This window comes from Pristiophorus japonicus, chromosome X, assembly GCF_044704955.1.
Source record: "Pristiophorus japonicus isolate sPriJap1 chromosome X, sPriJap1.hap1, whole genome shotgun sequence".
Taxonomy (NCBI): Eukaryota; Metazoa; Chordata; class Chondrichthyes; family Pristiophoridae; genus Pristiophorus; species Pristiophorus japonicus.
In genome coordinates, this window is record NC_092010.1 from 33317024 (window position 1) to 33338572 (window position 21549).

Here is a 21549-nt window from a genome sequence, read left to right on the forward strand (position 1 = left end):
TGCACAAATTTAAAAAAAAAATGTTCCAATGTTACATAATCAGATGTTAGAGAGTCCAATATCTAGCAGACAAACATTTATTTTCTGATGGCGAAATTCAGGGTCGAATGCATAATGCTGATACTACAGTCCCCTGCACAGGGGTCAAACTGTCTAAAATAAAACGGGTTAACGCCTTCCTAGTAATAGAGACTGTCATATGACATTGTGTTCATCCCTGAATTTTGCCCATCGGATTAAATTTTATGTAAAAGAAAAAAAGACTTGCATTTTTACCGCGCCTTTCATGACCTCGAGTGCTAATGAGGTCATGAAAGGCGCTGTTGAAATACATGTCCCAAAGCACTTTAGAGCCAATGAAGTACTTTTGGTGTGTAGTCACTGTTATAATGTAGAAAACATGGCAGCCAATTTGCGCACAGCAAGCTCCCACAAACAGCAATGTGATAATGACCAGATAATCTGTTTCTTTGTTATGTTGATTGAGGGATAAATCATCATCATCATCATAGGCGGTCCCTCGAAGCGAGGATGACTTGCTTCCACGCCAAAAAGGGATGAGTTCACAGGTGTTTCAATGAAGGACCTGATATTCCGGATCCCAAACTACATCCTGAAGGGTGGAAGATGCCTGTGCGTGGATTTTTTTAACGTGGGGTGACCGTTGCACACCAGCCACCACATGGGCTTGACAGAGCTAGGTCTTGGTCCAGTAGCAAGGATTAACCAGGATGACTGGAGACCAGCTCTGCTGTACAGACCTAGTGCACACACATATCGCAGTGTGGGCTGGCCCGTGTTGCCCCTGGGACCTTGCCTCTTCTGAGCCCTGAACGCACGCCTCTCCTGGGCCCCGATCACTTCCCTCTACAAGTTCTTGCCGCTCCTTCGCCCCTCCTGCTGTGCCTGCCCGCACTGCAATCAGCGACCTGGCTTTGCAGCCGTCGCCCTCCTGCAGCAGCCCCAGAACACCAGGGATAACACCCCTGCTCTTCTTCGATATAGTGCCATGGGATCTTTTACACCGACCTGAGAGAGCAGATGGGGCCTCGGTTTAACATCTCCAACAGCACAGCATCCCTCAGCACTGCACTGGAGTGTCAGCCTAGATTTTTGTGTTCAAGTCTCTAGAGTGGGACGTACCCACAACCTTCTTACTCAGATAGGGAGGGGCGAGGCCATGGAAGGATTTGAAAACAAGGATGAGAATTAAAAAATTGAGGGGTTGCTCCAGAGCCAACGTAGGTCAGCAAGCACAGGGGTGATGGATGAATGGGACTTGGTGCGAGTTAGGAGATGGGCAGTAGTTTTGGATGAGCTCTAGTTTATGGAGGATGGAAGATGGGAGGCCAGCCAGGAGAGCGTTGGAATAGTCAAGTCTAGAGGTAACAAAAAGGCTCTGAGGCAGTGGAAATACTGGGAGCTGAGTGATAACACTGCACTTGCCCTAACCATGGGTGAACTTACCTCCGATCCTGTGGATCCAGATTACAGAATGTAACTGTGTTGACCGGGTAGTGGCGTCTGAAAAAAATCCTGCAGAACACAACACAAAAGAACATTTTTAGAAGTTCAGAGAATTATGTGGTTTGCTCAATTTCTTTTAAAACTTTTCTGAGAAGTCCAGTTTTTATACAAATAGAATGAATTGACCAAAGCCAACAAAACTGGCCAACCAATTGCAGCAATGACCTGTGTTTAAGGTCCTTCAATTTCAGTTTCTAATCGCTTTTTAGCAAATACATTCCTGGATTATTCAGGATCAATTTTCAAACCAATTTCACCTTGGAAATTGACAGACTTTGTCAACTCAGCAAATTTCTCCCAAATCTCACGAAGTTTGTGTATCTCACAAGATATGGTTCTGGGCCACACGTTGGAGACAGTGGGGCTGAAATTCAGGTGCGCCAGAAAGTTGGCCATGTAGGTAGAGCCATTTTCAGGACTTTGAAATTTTTTCAAAGTCCCACAGGAAATGGGATCATAATGGGGGCAGTCCTTAGACTGAAAGCCAGGCTGACTGGCTGAAAATGGGTCGGTCGGGACCGGGACTCCACCACTCAATCAGCAGTGGAGTCGTAGTGACATCACAGTGCGTGTGCGTCACCACACTCTCTCCCCTCTGTTAAAGGGGAGAGATTCGAATATTTTTTTATCTTTGGCCACTGGGCCACCAGGGAGGGTTTCGGCCGGGCCCCAGTGGCCTGGCACCCAAGAGGGGGCAGGGGGCAGGGGCAGTATTTTGCCGGCCGATCAGCAAGTCAGCCGGCAAATATTTTTGCATTGGGGCCATGGTAGTGGGCCCTCCCCTTTAAGGACGGCCATACTGCTGGGCCGCACTCAGTCTTCAGAGGATGCATCGGCAGAGAAACCTGCCGGGGGCACCACATAGCGGGGGTTGATCTATTCTGCTGAATATCGATAGTAAGTATTTTTATTCATTAAAATTCGCGGTGCAACCACTCGGGCGGGATGGGGTCCAGGCCGAAAAATCCTCGACCTGAATTTAGGTCAGGTCGGCCAGTTAACCCCAAAGTGGCGGGCATTCGATTTTTAAGAATGGCCGCCGTAAAGTGGGCATTAACAGGTCTCTTTGAGACCCTGAATTTTGGCCCCAGTGTCTGGTATTGTCTGAACTATTTTCTTTCCTCTCCTCTAGAATTTTCCAGCAAGGAAGAGAAGCATAGCAGTAAAGCAAAACTAGATAATTATTTCTTTTACAGTCCTGGTCTTTAAAGAAAGAACTTGTAGAGTCATTACGCCAAAGAACTAGGCCATTCGACCCATCAAGTCTATGCTGGCTCTATCTAGAGCAATCCGCTCAGTCCCATTGCCCCGCTCTATCCCCGTAGCCCTGCAAGTTTACCTCCCTCAAGTGCCTGTCCAATTTCCTTTTAAAATCATTAATTGTCTCCATTTCCACCACGCTCATCGGCAGCGAGTCCCAGGTCATTACCACTCACTGCGTAAAAAAGTTCTTCCTCATATCCCCCCCTGTATCTTTTGCCCTAAACCTTAAATCTGTGTTCCCTAGTCCTTGTACCATCAGTGAATGGGAACAGCTTTTCTTTGTCTACCTTATCTAAACCTGTAATAATCTTGTACACCTCTATCAAATCTCCCCATAACCTCATTTGCTCTAAGGATTACAACCCCAGCTTCTCCAACCTAACCTTGTAGCTAAAATCCCTCATCCCTGGAACCATTCTGGCAAATCTCCTCTGCACCCGCTCAAGGACCTTCACATTCTTCCTAAAGTGTGGTGAGCAGAACTGGACGCAATACTCCAGTTGTGGCCTAATCAGAGCCCTCCTGTATGGCTCAGAGACATGGACCATATACAGTAGACACCTCAAATCACTGGAGAACTACCACCAAGATCTCCGCAAGATCCTGCAAATCCCCTGGGAGGACAGACACACCAACGTTAGCATCCTCGATCAGGCCAACATCCCCAGCATTGAAGCATTGACCACACTCGACCAGCTCCGTTGGGCGGGCCGCATTGTTCGCATACCAGACACAAGACTCCCAAAGCAAGCGCTCTACTCGGAACTCCTACACGGCAAGCGAACACCAGGTGGGCAGAGGAAACATTTCAATGACACCCTCAAAGCCTCCTTGATAAAATGTAACATCCCCACCGACATCTGGGAGTCCCTGGCCAAAGACCGCACTAAGTGGAGGAAGTGCATCCGGGAGGGCGCTGAGCTCCTCGAGTCTCATCGCCGAGAGCATGCAGAAATCAAGCGCAGGCAGCGGACCAGACTCCCCACCCACCCTTTCCCTCAACCACTGTCTGTCCCAACTGTGACAGAGACTGTAATTCCCATATTGGACTGTGCAGTCACCTGAGAACTCATTTTTAGAGTGGAAGCAAGTCTTCCTCGATTTCGAGGGACTGCCTATGATGAAACAGCTTGTATTTATATAGCGTCTGTCACAACCTCAGGATGGCCCAAAGTGCTTTACAGCTAATTAAGTACTTTTTTTTGAAGTGCAGTCACTGTTGTAATGTAGGAAACGCGGCAGCCATTTTACGCACAGCAAGCTCCCACAAACAGCAATGTGATAATGGCCAGATAATCTGTTTTAGTGATGTTGATTGAGGGATAAATATTGGCCAGGACACTGGGGATAACTCCCCTGCTCTTAAACATAGAAACATAGAAAATAGGTGCAGGAACAGGCCATTCGGCCCTTCGAGCCTGCACCACCATTCAATAAGATCATGGCTGATCATTCACCTCAGTACCCCTTTCCTGCTTTCTCTCTCTTCTTCGAAATGGTGGCATGGGATCTTTTACATGGGAATTATAGCACAGTGGTTATATTACTGGACTAGTAATTCAGAGGCCTGAACTAATGATTTGGAGACATAAGTTCAAATCCCACCATGACAATTGGGGACTTTAAATTCAGTTAATTAAATAAATCTGGAATTAAAAAGCTAATATCAGTAATGGTGACCATGAAACTACTGGATTGTTGTAAAAACCCATCTGGGTCACTCATGTCCTTTAGGGAAGGAAATCTGCCATCCTTACCCGGTCTGTGCCTATATGTGACTCCAGACCCACAGCAATGTGGTTGGCTCTTAACTGCCCTCTGAAATGGCCACTCAGTTAAGGGCAATTAGGGATGGGCAATAAATGCTGGCCTTGCCAGCGACGCCCACATCCCATCAAAGATGACTATTGATTTGAAAGTTATGTGAAGTCATCTCCAGTCTTCATCCCTCAAATGAAATTTTCAAGTGTTGCCATGTTTTGAGATTTTTCGTTTTACCTATTTGGCCTGGAGGGGGATGTTTGATGAATTTAGATTGGAGAGAGGGACGAGAGGTGGCCAACCCTCCAGGAATTGCCCTGGAGTCTCCAGGAATTGAAGATTAATCCCCTGGACAAGGATTGAGATATCATCAACTGCTGCCCTTTAAACCTGAACCTTACACTCGTGCCTTAAACTCATCTTCAATGCCACTTCTGTAAAAAACTTAAGTTGAAAAAAATGAGAACTCTGTTTTTCATCACAAGTTTGGATAATTCTAAATCCCCAAACTGTGGCATTCAGGAGAGAGTATTCATCATCATCATAGGCAGTCCCTCGAAATGAGGATGACTTGCTTCCACGCCAAAAAGGGATGAGTTCAATGAAGGACCTAATATTCCAGGTCCCGAACTACATCCTGAAGGGTGGAAGATGCCTGTGTGCGGATTTTTTTAACGTGGGGTGACCGTTGCACACCAGCCACCACACGGGCTTGACAGAGCTCGGTCTTGGTCCAGTGGCAAGGATTAACCAAGACGACTGGAGACCAGCTCTGCAGTACGGACTTAGTGCGCACACATATCGCAGTGTGGGCTGGGCCGTGCTGCTCCCCGGCCCTCGCCTCTCCTGGGTCCCGATCACCATTTGAACATCACTATAACCCAGGTCAGTGATTGGAGCGTGGGCAGGTACAGCAGGAGCGGTGAGGTCAGGGCACAGAAACGACACGAGATCATGGAGCAGGAGAGTATTACCTTCACGGTGACATTATTACAGAAACATTACTTGAGGAAAAACTGGGAAACGCTAGACGCAGACAGCAGGAATTTCCCAGGGGTGCAGTTCTTCCGATCAGCTGCTGTAACTCCGGTGTCGGGATTTACTGCCGATATTCTTCAGAAGTTACGGCAGCCCATTGGGAAACCCCCCTCCCCGAGGCAAGAATATATATCATACAGAGTAGACACTAGGCAGGAGGCTGGGAAATATTTGAAGGGGGATTTTGACTTCATGACAGCCTCATAATTTATACAAGCCAACGGGATTCCAACACTGTCTTACAAACTTCAACACATACAGCTAATTTCTCTCTGTATATGCAGCCTGGTGCCAGACATTCCAAAGCGCTTTACAGCCAATGAAGTACTTCTGGAGTGTAGTCACTGTTGTAATGTGGGAAACGTGGCAGTCAATTTGAAATAGTGCCATGAGAGCAGACAGGGCCTCGGTTTAACATCTCATCTGAAAGACGGCCCTTCTGACAGTGCAGCACTCCCTCAGCACTGCACTGGAGTGTCAGCCTAGATTTATGTGCTCAAGCCCCTGGAGTGGGACTTGAACCCACAACCTTCTGACTCAGAGACGCGTGTGCTACCCACTGAGCCACTGGCTGACACAATCGCACTTTACAATTGCTGTTCATATTTCCCACCGACACAGGCGTTTTTCTGTCACTGACCCCATTGTGGCTGCTGAATGTTCCCATGTAAGTTTTAAAATCATTTGAAGCGCAGAGGATGTTTTGACAAGAAAATACACCACGTGGTCTCATGAAATAGTGCAATGATGCTAAACTTGTATCGAACCTTGGTTAGTCCACACTTGGAGTACTGCATACAGTTCTGGTCACCATATTGTGAAAAGGATATAGAGGCACTGCAGAGGGTGCAGAGAAGATTTACAAAAATAATACCAGAAATGCGAGGGTATACCTATCATGAAAGGATGAACAGGCTGGGTCTCGTTTCTCTTGAAAAAAGGCGGCTGATGGGTGACCTAATTGAGGTCTTTAACATTATGAAAGGTTTTGATAGAGTGGATACAGAGAGAATGTTTCCACTTGTGGGGAAGAGCATAACTAGAGGCCATCAATATAAGATCGTCACCAAGAAATCCAATAGGGAATTCAGAAGAAACTTCTTTACCCAGCGAGCGGTGAGAATGTGGAACTCGCTGCCACAGGGAGGGGTTGAAGCGAATAGTATCCATGTATTTAAGGGGAGGCTGGATAAGTATATGAGGGAGAAGGGAATAGAGGGTTATGCTGATAGATTTTGATGAGGAAAGATGGGAAGAGGCTCGGGTGGAGCATAAACACCGGCATGGTCTGGTTGGGCCGAATGGTATGTTTCTGTGCTGTATATCCTATGATGTGATACGGATGGTTTAAACTAAGAATTGATGTTATATTCAACCTGGATATTCTGTACATAATTTACTATTCTTGCACAAAAAAAATGATTAATCATTTACAATGAATGTGCAGCCACCAGTCCTCCAACATGGGAAGTTGGATCAGTCTGCATTGCTTCAATCCAGGAAGTTTTGATCGAGCGTGAGCCCGTTTGAGCAACTGCACTGCAAATAAACTGTCCGCAGACATTTCCTGCTCCCTTGTGTCCTCATGGTTTGGAAATCAAAGCCCATCATCACTCTCCCAGCTCCTCAAGACTGTGAATTCCTCACCTCAGTCTTCCCTTCCTCCTTCAATAGGCAGACTTTGAAAACCCAATCTTTAGTGTCCCCTCACCAACTGTTTCTGGGCCTTCACCCTGGTTTCTCCAATTAATAAAATAAAAGAGGCATGGGCCCCACAAGTTGCGTTATGCGCTGCACAGCAGGATTTTGTGACAGCTTACAGTAAAACTGATTTGGGCTTACTTTCGTTGGCTGTCAGTTAAGGTGATGCCCTGAACCGAAACCTTGAAGTGTACCATGGTGGCAGGAGGCCGAGGCTTCATAGCAAAAGTCTGCATGGTTGCTCTGGCGACTGCTTGTGGGCCAGTCAGGGATTCTGTCTCCACCGAGTTGATATACAGCACGTTGCAAGCTGAAAACCAGAAAGAAAGATTGGATCATACTGCACAGCGAAATAGCCCAGCTCAAAGTCCAGCTTTCATAAGAGTGATGGAATCATTGAACAGTAGCAGGAAAGCTTGTTCTAGCAATGCTCTTACCAGGCATTAATGGCTATGCCCTCAGTATATACCGTCACTACGATTCAATCATCTATCTATTAATGGAAGCTAACTTCTTCCATCTAACAAATGATACAGCATTGCAGAAGGAGGCCATTCGGCCCATCGTGCCTGTGCTGGCTCTTTGAGAGAGCTATCCAATTAGTCCCACTCCCCTGCTCTTTCCCCATAGCCCTGCAATTTTTTTATTTTTCTAAGTATAAATCCAGTTCCCTTTTGAAAGTTATTGTAATGTATGCACCAGTGAGGATGCTCACAGGTTTGTTGCCGAGAGGTGAGCGCCGGAGGGACTGGAGTGCATCACCAATCCCGGCAACCAAATTTTAATTTGATTCAAGTTTACTGTCTAAAGTTTAATTTGTTTAAGTTTGTCGGTTTTAGTGTCCTCCTTTACTCAGGGGGCACTTGATTTATTGTTCTACTTAAAATAGTTGTAGAGCTGTTGAGTTGTGAGTGGCTTAGACACATGATGTTCACAAGACTCAATAAAACCCCTGTCAATTGGATCTGGGTCATCCATGATGGGGCAGGTGGTTGTGAGCCTGGTGGATGAACTGGTAATGTGTAGTGTGATTGTTAAACCTTTGTTAATAAACCAACTGGTTCTTAATAGCAATGTGTTGCTATGGATTCTTAAGCAAAGAACCCATGAAGCAAATACATTACAGTTACGATTGAATCTGCTTCCACCACCTTTTCAAACAGTGCATTCCAGATCATAACAACTCCCTGCGTAAAAAAAAATTCTCCTCATCTCCCCTGTTATATTAGCATTAGTGTGAATACTACCATCCCTGTTTCAAAGGATTCCAATCCAGGCCACTTTTAGGGCCAGTGTAAATACAACGTTCCCATTCTTCAATCAGCCTAACAGCACAGCAGCGAGCTGATGTGAGACAGTGACATAAGAACATAAGAATTAGGAACAGGAGTAGGCCACACGGCCCCTCGAGCCTGCTCCACCATTCAATAAGATCATGGCTGATCTTCAACCTCAACTCCACGTTCCCGCCCAATCCCCATATCCTTTGATTCCCCCAGAGTGCAAAAATCTATTGATCTCAGCTTTTAATATACTCAAAGACTCAGCATCCACAGCCCTCTGGGGTAGAGAATTCCAAAGATTCACAACCCTCTGAGTGAAGAAATTTCTCCTCATCTCAGACCTAAATGGCCGACCCCTTATCCTGAGACTGTGACCCCTAGTTCTAGACTCCCCAGCCCCGGGGGAAACATCCTTCCAGCATCTACCCTGTCAACCCCCTTCAGACTCTTGTATGATTCAATGAGATCACCTCTCATTCTTCTAAACTCTAGAGAGTATAGGCCCAATCTACTCAATCTCTCCTCATAGGACGACCCTTTCATCCCTTCGTTTCAACGCCACGAAGGCAAGTATATCCTTCCTCAGATAAGGAGACCAAAACTGAGTACAGTGACATTGAGGCTGGAGCTCTCACCTGCTCCCTGTTTAAGCAGCTCAGCAGCAGTACTGGTGTTGCCGGGGACGACACTATCCTGGGTTTCATCCATGGGATCTGGAAGAGAAAGGCAAGGCACCTGGCCGTCAGTTATGCTCTCCATCAGCAGCCCTGATACTTTGTAAAATTCCAGTCACTACAAGAAACCAGTGGCAGGCATATAGCTGCATTTTTGTTGAACTGCGCAATGCTTTCAGCTTCTCGCACCCCTCTATTTGACACTTGCGAGATTCGACGGCAAGGCTTCAGTGGCCAGAGTTGAGCCATACAGACCTGGAAGATGCCCAGGTTCGATCATCAATCGCAATAATTAACAAAGCGTGCAGAGGCCTGTAGTCGCCTCCGCTGTGATGCCTCCCACCGTCGCATAGCTTGTCGCTGTTTAGGCTCACACCTGAAGAATGGTTTCATGGGCAAAACACCGGAAGGCCCCAGGCAGCCATGAACATGTCACCTCAGCACCAAGGCTGTGCTTTTGGGAAAGGTGACTGGACACTCCGAAAGAAAATGACAGGGTTCAGGGAAGATGGGCCGGAGGCTCACTGGGTGTGGGTGAGTCTGGACAGCATGTGATCAAAGATTAGTGGCATTCATGATACAGAAGACAGGGAAATCCTGTGGAAACCATCATCAGTGAGCTAAAATCTAATAAAAAAGACTATAAAGTCGTGCATTTCTACAGCGCTTTTCACAACCACGGACGTCCCAATGTGCTTTACAGCCAATGAAGTACTTTTGGAGGGTAGTCACTGTTGTAATGTGGGAAACACAGCAGACAATTTACACAAAGCAAGCTTCCACACACAGCAACATGATAATGCCCAGATAATCTGTTTTTGTTATGTTGATTGAGGGATAAATATTGGCCCCAGGACACTGGGAGAACTCCCCTGCTCTTCTTCGAAATAGTGCCATGGGATCTTTTACGTCCACCTGAGAGAGCAGACGGGGCCTCGGTTTAATGTCTCATCCTAAAGACGGCACCTCAGACAGTGCAGCATTCCCTCAGCACTGCACTGGGAGTGTCAGCCTAGATTTATGTGCTCAAGTCTCTGGAGTGGGATTTGAACCCCCAACCTTCTGACTCAGAGGCGAGTGTGCTGCCCACTGAGCTACGGCTGATATAAAATAAGGAAACAAAAAGATGTTTTTTAATTCCAAGCAAAGTGCGCTCTACGGTCATCAGCTAGTTTTACATAGTATTTACCACACAGAAACAGGCTATTCGGCCCAACTGGGGAAGGAGGGAGGGGAGTGAAGGGCAGTGCTTGCTGTCACAAAATCAATGTTTTTGTGCAAATTTGTCACGTTGAAATGCAAATTTGTAATATGGCTAAGAATTCTTTGAAAATAAACAAACTGAATTTGAGTTATAAAGGGCAGAGACCAGTTTTTCCAGATTTACCAGCAGCAGTATGCTTAGTTAGGAGGGGTGTGAGAAGCTGAGAGCATTTTGATGGGGTCAGTTTTGAGAACTATTGAATCGAGTTTGTGTCTGTTTATTGCCGAGGGTGCCATGATTGTGCGACGGGACTGTGAGGAAACAGAGACTTCACAATTGTACAAATATTTTCGCTCCAACTAAAGTAGGTGCACCCAGATCGTACATGGAACAGTATCCCAGGGAGAGTCAGCGTCTTCAGGAGAGGAGGGGAGAAAGCTGAATAATACACAGGTCACAAACCATGGCGAGTGCCATCCAGCAGGGGGAGCATGTGTGCCACTAATCAGCACATAATCTCCGCCCCTGTGTCAACAGGAGGCAAATCGTCAGAGCTAGAGATTAAATAAGTTAAATATTGTTATTCCGGCAAATGTTTTAAGGAATAAGTGATCGCAGATTATTTATAGTTCGGCTCTGCTGGTAAGGGTTTTTACTTCATTAAAAATGAAAGCAGTACAAGAGTTTACAGTACGAGGCCAGATAAACACATCACAGATCAAACCACAATCCTGCTTCCAGCATTAAATCTTCCAATATACCATTCTCAGTCCACAGAAAACCAGTCCTGAATTTTTTCCTTGTTGAAGTCGTTCTTATTCTTTATGCTCATCAAGGCTAGCAAAGATTGGCACTGTGAACATAAGAATTAGGGGCAGGAGTCAGCCATTCGGCACCTCGGGCCTGCTCCACCATTCAATAAGATCATGGCTGATCTTCGATCTCAACTCCACTTTCCTGCACGATCCCCATATCCCTTGATTCCCCTAGAGTCCAAAAATCTATCGACCTCTATCTTGAATATACTCAATGACTCAGCCTCCACCACCCTCTGAGGTGGAGAATTCCAAAGATTCACCACCCTCTGAGTGAAGAAATTTCTCATCTCAGTCCTAAATGGCTGACCCCTTATTCTGAGACTGTGACCCCTGGTTCTAGACTTCCCAGCCCGGGGGAACATCCTCCCTGCATCTACCCTGTCAAGCCCTGTAAGAATGTTGTACATTTCAATGAGATCACCTCTCATTTTTCTAAACTCCAGAGAGTAGAGGCTCAGTCTACTCAATCTCGCCTCATAGGACAATCCCCCCATCCCAGAAGGACAACACTTCCCATTTCAGGCACTCTGTGTCAGCATCGAGCATTCCTCAGCCAGATTCAGAGGAAAAGCTCCCCCTACTCTGCCCCAACCCGAGAAGAGCGCCCTCTTACTGCGACAGTGCGCCATTTTCCCATTTCCCACAGCAGCCGCCCTGCTGTGACTGACTGAGGTTGCCAACAGTGTAAAATCTCAGTCGGTCTTGTGCTGTAGAATCCATGCTCACTAGGAGCCCAATGGAGACGGGCCAAACTCATTTCAAGTAGGACCCCTCACAGCCAGGAGACTGAAGTATCTTGCTTCTAATCGGCTGGTGTTGGTGTTGAATTCAGGCCATGGAGGTGAAAGGCCAGTTCCCACCTCAATGCACCTCATTGTTCCCTCAGTGATGGATGTTTCAGACACTCAGCTACAGGAAGTACAATTTAAAAGAAAGACTTACATTTATGAAGCCCCTTTCACAACCTCAGGACGTCCCAACGAGCTTTGCAACCAATGAAGTACTTTTGGAGTGTAGTCACTGTTGTAATGTGGGAAACGCGGCAGCTCAACTTGCGCACAGCAAGCTCCCACAAACAGCAATGTGATAATGACCAGATAATCTGTTTTTTGTTCTGTTGATTGAGGGATAAATATCGGCCAGAACACCGGGGATAACTCCACTGCTTTTCTTCAAAATAGTGCCATGGGATCTTTTACATCCACCTGAGAGAGCAGACGGGGCCTCGGTTTAACGTCTCATCCAAAAGATGGCACCTCTGACAGTGCAGCACTCCCTCAGCACTGCACTGCACTGCACTGTCAGCCTAGATTTATGTGCTCAAGTTCCAGGAGTGGGACTTGAACCCACAACCTTCTGACTCAGAGGTAAGAGTGCTACCCCACTGAGATACAGCTGACACGAAAAGCAAAATCCACTGGAGATAACCCTTTTCTTTTGTACTGATCAGACCCTGATCCCCCCCCGCCACGCCCTTTCTGGTTTAGGCCTCTATAAAAGGGGATTTAATGATTTTTTTTAGTTCCCTGCGTCACTTGTGCGCCTATAGTTGAGAGGTCAGAGTGGCAGGTGTGACCACTAACTCATGGCTCTGGAGCATTGCTGGCACCTGGTGTTGGGCCACAAGTGTTTTCAAAACACTTGATTTCCCGCCCCTTCCCCCAACGCTATTTTACCAGAAGGCTAGTGTGTTAAGTAATGAACAACAATGCGACATCAACGCTGATGATGCTCAGAAAGCAGAATGGAGTTCACGAGAAGTCACAGACACCTCATGAAAGACCCAACGTGGAAGATCCCTGGCTTCAATCTTCCGCAAAGCTTATGGGCCAACCCTGAACCACGTCCGCACAAACCGTGGAACATAGAACGACTCAATGCCTGACTCACCAATGTGAAGGAAGCATCAGAGAGAGACACTCCACTACTCCTGACCCAATGATCTGGCTTAACCACTTAAATGTAAGGTGTTGCTGTAAAACTACAAATAATAATAATAATATTGGTTTGGGGTATTTGGTACCTTTGTCTGGAATCTTCAGCTTGTAGGGCAGGGAGATGGGTGTGATGGAGTGCTGATACACCAGGGCGGACAGGCTTCCTGTGTCAGATACAAACACCAAGGTTAGCTTTCAACACCAAGCAACCATTCTTCTAAAGTAGCTGAAGGCTCATTAAATAAAAACCTGCATTTATATACCACCTCACATCATCAAAAGATCCCAGAACTAGAGGCCATCAATATAAGATAGTCACCAAGAAATCCAATGGGGAATTCAGGAGAAACGTCTTTACCCAGAGAGTGGTGAGAATGTGCAACACGCTGCCACAGGGAGTGGTTGGGCGAATAGTATCGATGTATTTAAGGAGAATCTAGATAAGTGCATGAGGGAGAAAGGAATAGAGGGTTATGCTGATAGGGTGAGATGAAGAAAAAAAAAGACTTGCATTTCTATAGCACCTTTCATGACCACCAGACGTCTCAAAGTGCTTTACAGCCAATGAAGTACTTTTGGAGTGTAGTCACTGTTGTAATGTGGGAAACACGGCAGCCAATTGCGTACAGCAAGCTCCCACAAACAGCAATGTGATAATGACCAGATAATCTGTTTTTGTTATGTTGATTGAGGGATAAATATTGGCCCAGGACACCGGGGCTGACTCCCCTGCTCTTCTTCAAAATAGTGCCATGGGATCTTTTACATCCACCTGAGAGAGCAGACAGGGCCCCGGTTTAACGTCTCATCCGAAAGACGGCATCTCTGACAGTGTGGCACTCCCTCAGCACTGATCCTCCGACAGTGCAGCGCTCCCTCAGCATTGCACTGGAGTATCAGCCTAGATTTATGTGCTTAAGTGTCTGGAGTGGGACTTGAACCCACAACCTTCTGACTCAGGAAAGAGTGCTACCAACTGAGCCACAGCTGACACTAGGGGGTTGGGATGAGGCTCGTGTGGAGCATAAACACCGGCATGGACCTGTTGGGCTGAATGGTCTGTTTCTGTGGTGTCAATAAATACTATATAACACATAATGAATTAATTTTCAAATATAGTGACTGGTTATGTCGGCAAATGTGGCAGCCATTTTGTTCCAGCTCCCTCCCACGAACAGCAGTGAGTTGAATGGTCGGTTAATGTGTTTCTGGTGGTGTTGGTTGAGGGAGGAATATTGGCCAAGACACAGGAGGAAGCCCGTTGCTCTCTTTTGAGCCAAGCCTGGCGTCCATGTGTGCACAATGCCCAGCAGGAGCACTGGTTCGTGATCAACGACAACAACAACTTGTATTTATATCGCGTCTTTACGTAACAAAACGTCCCAAGGCGCTTCACAGGAGCGTTAGCAAACACAATTTGACACATTAGGACAGCTGACCAAAAACTTGGTCAAAGAGGTAGGTTTTAAGGAGCGTCTTAAAGGAGGAAAGAGGCAGAGAGGTTTAGGGAGGGAATTCCAGAGCTTGGGGCCTCGGCAGCTGAAGGCACGGCCACCAATGGTGGAGAGATTATAATCAGGATGTGCAAGAGGCCAGAATTAGAGGAGTGCAGAGATCTCGGGAGTTGAAACCCTGGCTGCTCAAACCTGGGGCCCCTTCTGGTTGGTGTGGCTTTGTTCCACCAGGTGGTGTTTTACCCAGTGAGCTATTATGGTTTGTTTAAATAAATAATACATTTGTTATTTTAATGGCACACAGTCCAGTCCAGTGATGGGGCCGGGCAGACTGCGTTGGCCATTTTGATTGGTCCTGGACATTGAATCAGTGGACAGTGAATGGATTCAACACTCCGAGGTTGGTAATCCGGCATAGCATTAAGCGCTCAGCATATTGAGGGATAAACGTACCAAAGTGCGGTTCATTCTGGCAGCCTTTGATCTTCACACCTTTAGAACCAGTTTCGATGAGGAAATGCCTGACAAGTAACTCGTTGGGATCCCCTGCGAAAACAATTTGGAGAGTGAAGACATCATCGCGCCACAAAGACCAGTACAGACCAAGGAGGCCACTCGGTCCATCTAGCTCAAACCCCGAGGTGCTCATCACCAAACTGAGACGCATTTTATATTCCAGTTACTAATCATACAAAATCCGGAGCAGAACTGGGTCAGAGCGGGGCTGGGCAGAGCAATGATCTCTCTACTCTGTCTCGCGATAGGTTTTAATTCCAAATTCAGACAAGTCCCCACACCAGGCGAGCAACGTGACACTTCCACTTCTCATTTCTTTAGACAAGGGCAGCAGGGGCATGGGAACACCACCACCTCCACGTTCCCCTCCAAGTCACACACCATCCTGACTTGGAAATATATCGGCTGTTCCTTCATCACTGGGTCACAATCCTGGAACTCCCTCCCTAACAGCACTGTGGGAGCACCTTCACCACACGGACTGCAGCGGTTCAAGAAGGCGGCTCACCACCACCTTCTCAAGGGGCAATTAGGGGGATGGGCAATAAATGCCGGCCTTGCCAACGATGCCCACATCCCAGGAACAAATTAAAAAAGAGCCAATTAGTGCCAAATTAGGACCTATTTTGTGCTGTGAGGGTTCGTCCCAGGAGTCGGATTGAGACTTCCCCAAATAAACTCATTTCCCGCAAGACCCTTTCAACCCGTCAGTCTGGCCTAGATTTTAACCCAGACCTCGGAGGTGAAAGGAAAGTGCCCTGAAGTCACCATTTGCAGGTTGTTGGTGGCAGGACTGTACTATCAGCAATGCTAATGCCAAGGGTGCCAATTAAAGTGTATCACCCCTTCAAGCAGCCACTGATTTATTCTTCATTAAAACAACTAAACACTGTGGGGGAGAAATTGTCCTGCGCCCTGGGGCACTAACCTGCTCAGGGTGGTACTTCCTGCGCCCGGCGCAAAAGTCCCGCCTCGACCACGGAATTGACCTCACCGCCGCTCGCACTTCCTCTTGGGGCAGGTCCAGTGGCGCTTTGGTTAAAGGGGAGGGTCGCTGCGCACTCTGCATGGCCTCCACTGGGCCACCAGGGCAGCGTGTGACCAGGGGCTGCAGCCCGGCACCCAAAACGGAGTGCCAGGCTGTACGATGGTGGCCCGCACCACACAAGGAGAAATGATTTGGGAGTCGCATTCAAACGATTTAAATGTACTGAGAGTGCAACCGTCCCCTGCCCACCCACAAAACTCTTGATTCGCTGGGAGGGGAGTTCCACACTAGCCTATAAGTTCACACACACGGGGTGAGAGGATTGGAACAAGAGCCTGGCAGTGTAAAGGAGTGACAGTGGCAGTGGAACCAATATCGCAGCTCAAATCCCATCTGGTTCACTAATGTCCTTAAGAGAAGGAAATCTGCTGCCCTTACCCAGTCTGGTTGATATGTGACTCCAGACCCACAGCAATGTGTTGACTCTTAACTGCCCTCTGAAATGGTCGAGGAACCAACTCAATTGTACCAAACCGCTACGAAATAAGACCTTCACCTCACGGACTACAGCAGTTTAAGAAGGCGGCTCACCACCATCTTCTCAAGGGTAATTAGGGATGGGCAATAAATGCTGGCCTTGCCAGCGACGCCCACATCCCATGCACGAATAAAAACAAAAGCTCGCGGCTTCAGACTGGGACAGTAGCTGCAGTATAAATACACCCAAAGTCTCAACAACCTAACCCAGACAGAGGACGATATCTGAAACATACCTTTACTGCTATGGGAGCTGAAGTTGGCTGGAGGAGTCACCACCTTGAGGGCAAGGCCATACGCCCCCTGAAAAGAATTGCTGTCTCGAATAAGAAATGAGCCAGGCTCTCGGTCTTTCAGAAGGGCAATAGCTGAAAATGGAAGAGATCAGATCATTAGATGTTAGCTTTCTTTTTTTAATAATGTGATTTAGATTTCTACATTAACGGCATCAGCTGTGATAGGCCTACAGAGAGTGATCTGATAAGACCAGGAAAGTGGATAACAGTCACAAATCTCCCCACCACCACTCCCTCAAGGCAAGACCGTTGATGAAGGTGTTTCGAAACACAGGGGAGTCATTTTCGTCTTCATCGCTTGGGCGGATTGGAGCGTATTGGAGCCGATCAGAATGGAGCGGAGTGGATTGGAGTGATGCGGATCAGCGCGGATCGGAGCAGAGCAGAGTGGAGTGATTCATATCAGATCGGATCGGAGTGGATCGCTGCCGAACCCGCCTGGTTTTCATTTGTGTTGAAATCAACGGAAGGGAAATCGGGTGACTTTTCTAACGGGCCGCTTTGCCAGATGGCCGCCCAAGTGGCTAAAACAAAAATGACTCCCCCACCATTTCATCTGCTTCCTTTCAAAGGAGCAATGACCATGGTGGTAATCATAAAATTGAGAGGGCCAAGGAAGGCTGTGGTGGAGAGGGGCTGGAGGTTACAGGTGAGAGACAAATTGTCCATCAGGGAGCTTTCTACAGGTTTTGGAACCCCCAACCCCTTGCAACCCCAGTGTATCGTCTGGCTATAAAATGTTAAGGAACTACATGATTTTGTGTTGTTGTCTATGGCACTGTGTCCAGAATGGCTTGTTCCCTTCTCTATATCGACACACACTGAACAGTCGGTTCCCATCAGGCTATTTTTGAAAAAGGACCCGAGTGTCACAACAACAGGAAGCTTCTGCTGAAGTCTGTTTAGAATCCAATGAAGAAACTATTTCGTTCAGCCGCTATTTACGAACACAGGCACTTACAAAATCCCAAAATGTTCGCCAGAAGAAGCAGCCCAGGATCTCGTGATCCACACATGGGATCATTCACTCACATCAGCAATGGCAGAAAGCACACGGTGTCCTGTGCTGTGTTTGCCAATGCCATGTTCATATTCAGAACTTTATTTAAATGCAATTCTACCACACGGCTCACTTTGATGTCTGTGCACTAGGAAAGGAAATGACCAATCGTAGCAGTCTTGGCCTTGGATCTTGGCCATGGACGGACCGCAGCTGCAGCTCCTCAGCACGATGAGGTAAAAATTGAGTATGGCCCATTTTCAGTGCCGAACTGGTAGGTCCGAGATTAGACCTCGAGCCAAATTTACACTATTCGGTCTCCTTTCCACAGGCAGCTCAAGCATTTTAAATAGAGAAATGTTAGCCTGCTTGCTTGGCCGGCAGTGGCCCTGAGGTAAGTAAGTGGGAGGGGTAGATCGCTAGTACTGTGGAGTCTGGGGAGCGCTCCAGCTCCTCCTGGCTCCACAGCAACATTTTTCGATAATTTTTCTTTAAAAAAAAAATTACCTTTTGCTGGCAGCTGCCCCTCATTTACTAACGTAAAGGGCCTAACACCTGTTTTAGGCGGCCTCCAGGGACATCTGAAAAATGGGCCCACCCAACATAAGTTTGGACGTTTTTCAGGCATCCTTGGGCCACAGGACATGGATCACCAAAATGTTCCCTTATCGTGCCCGTTTTACGCCCATAAAATGGGCACAAAGTCCCATTTCTACTCCAATGATACAATCCCTTCAGAACTAGAAGGAAGGAGTCTGATGGCCAGCAAAGCTACCAGCATTCTGTTGATCTCCGTAGCTCCACATTCCTATTATTGCGGGTATTTATCCTCGAGTACATTCTGCGGAGCTGCAACAGGTGATCGATCTATAATCCTCCAGAAAAAGCCGCAGGAACCGATTTTCTTCCTGGCTGCAAAGGATCGCCTGGGCACGGCGAATATAGGAACAGAGGAACAGGAGGAGGCCATTCAGCCCCTCGAGCCTGTTCCACCATTCAATAAGATCATGGCTGATCTGTGACCTAACTCCATATACCCACCTTTGGCCCATATTCCTTAATACCTTTGGTTAACAGAAATCTATCAATCTCAGATTTAATTAATTGATCTAGCATCAATTGCCGTTTGCGGAAGTGAGTTCCAAACTTCTACCAGCCTTTGTGGGTAGAATTGTTTCATAACAGCTGCCGTGGTGGGATTTGAACTCACGTCTCCGGATCATTAGTTCAGATCTCTAGATTGCTAACCCAGTAATATAAACCACTATGCTGGTTTTGAGGTCGATCAGCCATGAAATTATTGAAGGACGGAGCAGGCTCGAGGGGTCGTATGGCCTACTCCCGCTCCTATTTCTTATGTAAGTGCAAAGATTCCTGCGAACTCTGTTTCACATATATTTTAAATGGGTTTAAGCCTCCACTAAAATAGCAGAGACGAGAATTTTAGGTAAGCTCCTTCAGCGTTCATCCACATGCCTCCCACTCTACAATTTCACTGGGACAAGTGAATCTGTAGGATTTTCCCTGGGCCAGTTGCTCGGGAGAATGCTTGGATGCGAGTCACTGCCAACTGTACCGCTAAATACACAAAAAACAATGGTCTTCCTTCAGACATCGAAGTTCACCTTGGTCTCTGGAGATGTTCGGTTTATACCAAAACTTTGACGTGTCCTGTACAAACTTGGCACTGATCTGGTTTTCCTGATGTCCGTCTGCAGAGAACAAGCACAGCAAATGTTCAAAATGTTCAAACAAATTCGCTTGCGTTTTATTTTGCTTGCATTTCGAGGGATGGTGGGAGAAATGACAACCTGAAAAAACATCTTGAAAATTTGCAAGGCGGCATTACTCGCCGCAAGTGCCAAGATGTACTTGCCCCTGACATAGGAACATAGGTGCAGGAGGCGGCCGTTCGGCCCCTCGAGCATGTTCCACCATTCAATCAGATCATGGCTGATCTACGACCTAACTCCATATACTTGCCTTTGGTCCATATTTTTTTTATTCGTTCCTGTGATGTGGGCATTGCTGGCTAAGGCAGCATTTATTGTCCATCCCTAATTGCCCTTGAGAAGGTGGTGGTGAGCCGCCTTCTTGAACTGTAGAGGGCAGTTATGAGTCAACCACATTGCTGTCAGTCTGGAGTCACATATAGGCCAGACCGGGTAAGGAGGCAGATTTCCTTCCCTAAAGGGCATTAGTGAACCAGATGGGTTTTTACAACAATCCGCTAGATTCATTACAGATTTAAAATTCATTGACCCAGCATCAATTGCCATTTGCGGAAGAGTGTTCCAAACTTCTACCACCCTTTGTGTGCAGAAGTGTTTCCTAATTTCACTCCTGAAAGGTCTGGCTCTAATTTTGTCCCCTAGTCCTAGACTCCCCAATCAGTGAAAATAGTTTCTCTCTATCTACTCCATCTGTTCCCCTTAATATCTTGACCTCTGTCATCGACGCTACCAAAGGTCACATGGCCAAGGGTGGGAATCCCATGATTTGCATGTTTTGGCGGGCTGGGTCTCACCTGGGCCGAATCGGCCGGAAAGTTCGACAGAAGACACCCGGGCCTAGAGGGGTCAAGATGCTGGTTTCTCCTCCATATCAAAAGGAGCCACATTCGAAATGTCTGCCCGTTTTCAAGGGGTCTGGCCTGGAACCTTTGGTGGTCCCCACAAGCGCCTGTTGCTTTCCCAGTACACCTGAGGGTAGTTTTCATTTTCACTACCTGGGTGGTGATCTGGCGGAGTGGATCGCCTGCCCATTATAGAACCCACCCGATTCTCCTCATCCCTTGATTTTAATTGGAATGAACATCAAGGGGGGGGTTCTATAAAGGGCGGGTGATCGCAACACCAGTAGGTGGTCTTTGCGATGGAAACAACATGGGGTTCAGGGTTGGCTAGGACACCAAGGTTGCAAACGGTGACTTTCCAGTCCAGCACGCTCACTTATATTGTAGAGGTTGAGGAAGGCTGATCCAAGCCAACACATAACAAAAGCTATCTGCATGAGGTTGTCTACTCATCTCAAAATGGTTAAATACATGAAGGGGCTACAGTGCATTAGTCTGTAGAAATATACATTTACTTCATAAGGGGATCGGTCGGCTACTGAGCACACCTGCATTAAAATCATAGAATGGTTACAGCACAGAAGGAGGCCATTCGGCCCGTCGAGCCCGTGCCGGCTCTCTGCAAGAACACCTCAGCTAGTCCCACTCACCCACCCTTTCCCCGTAGCCCTTAAATTTTTCCCTTCAGAAACTTATCCAACTCCCTTTTGAAAGCCACGATTGAGTCTGCCTCCACCACCCTCTCAGGCCGTGCATTCCAGATCATAACCACTCGCTGTGTAAAAAAGTTTTCCCTCGTGTCGCATTTGATTCTTCTGCCAATCATCTTAAATCTGTGTCCTCTGGTTCTTGACCCTTCCACCAATGGAAACAGTTTCTCTCTATCTACTCTGTCCAGATCCCTCATGGTTTTGAACACCTCTATCAAATCTCCTCTCAACCTTCTCTGCTCCAAGGAGAACAACCCCAGCTTCTCC

The 21549-nt window shown here is 47.1% G+C and overlaps 1 protein-coding gene across 5 annotated transcripts in view; it reads right to left on the bottom strand.

Annotated features, from left to right (window-relative positions):
- The window catches only part of LOC139240955 (tensin-2-like), a 344077-nt gene that overhangs the window by 9291 nt on the left and 313237 nt on the right, over positions 1-21549 (bottom strand). For all 5 annotated transcript variants that reach the window (XM_070869537.1, XM_070869535.1, XM_070869540.1 and 2 more), the window contains exons 21-27: positions 19623-19709; positions 16938-17069; positions 15114-15206; positions 13293-13370; positions 9209-9286; positions 7432-7600; positions 1468-1536 (exon numbers count right to left, since the gene is read on the bottom strand). In XM_070869537.1, the coding sequence (XP_070725638.1) occupies positions 1468-1536; positions 7432-7600; positions 9209-9286; positions 13293-13370; positions 15114-15206; positions 16938-17069; positions 19623-19709 (706 nt within the window). The remainder of the gene's footprint in view (positions 1-1467; positions 1537-7431; positions 7601-9208; positions 9287-13292; positions 13371-15113; positions 15207-16937; positions 17070-19622; positions 19710-21549) is intronic.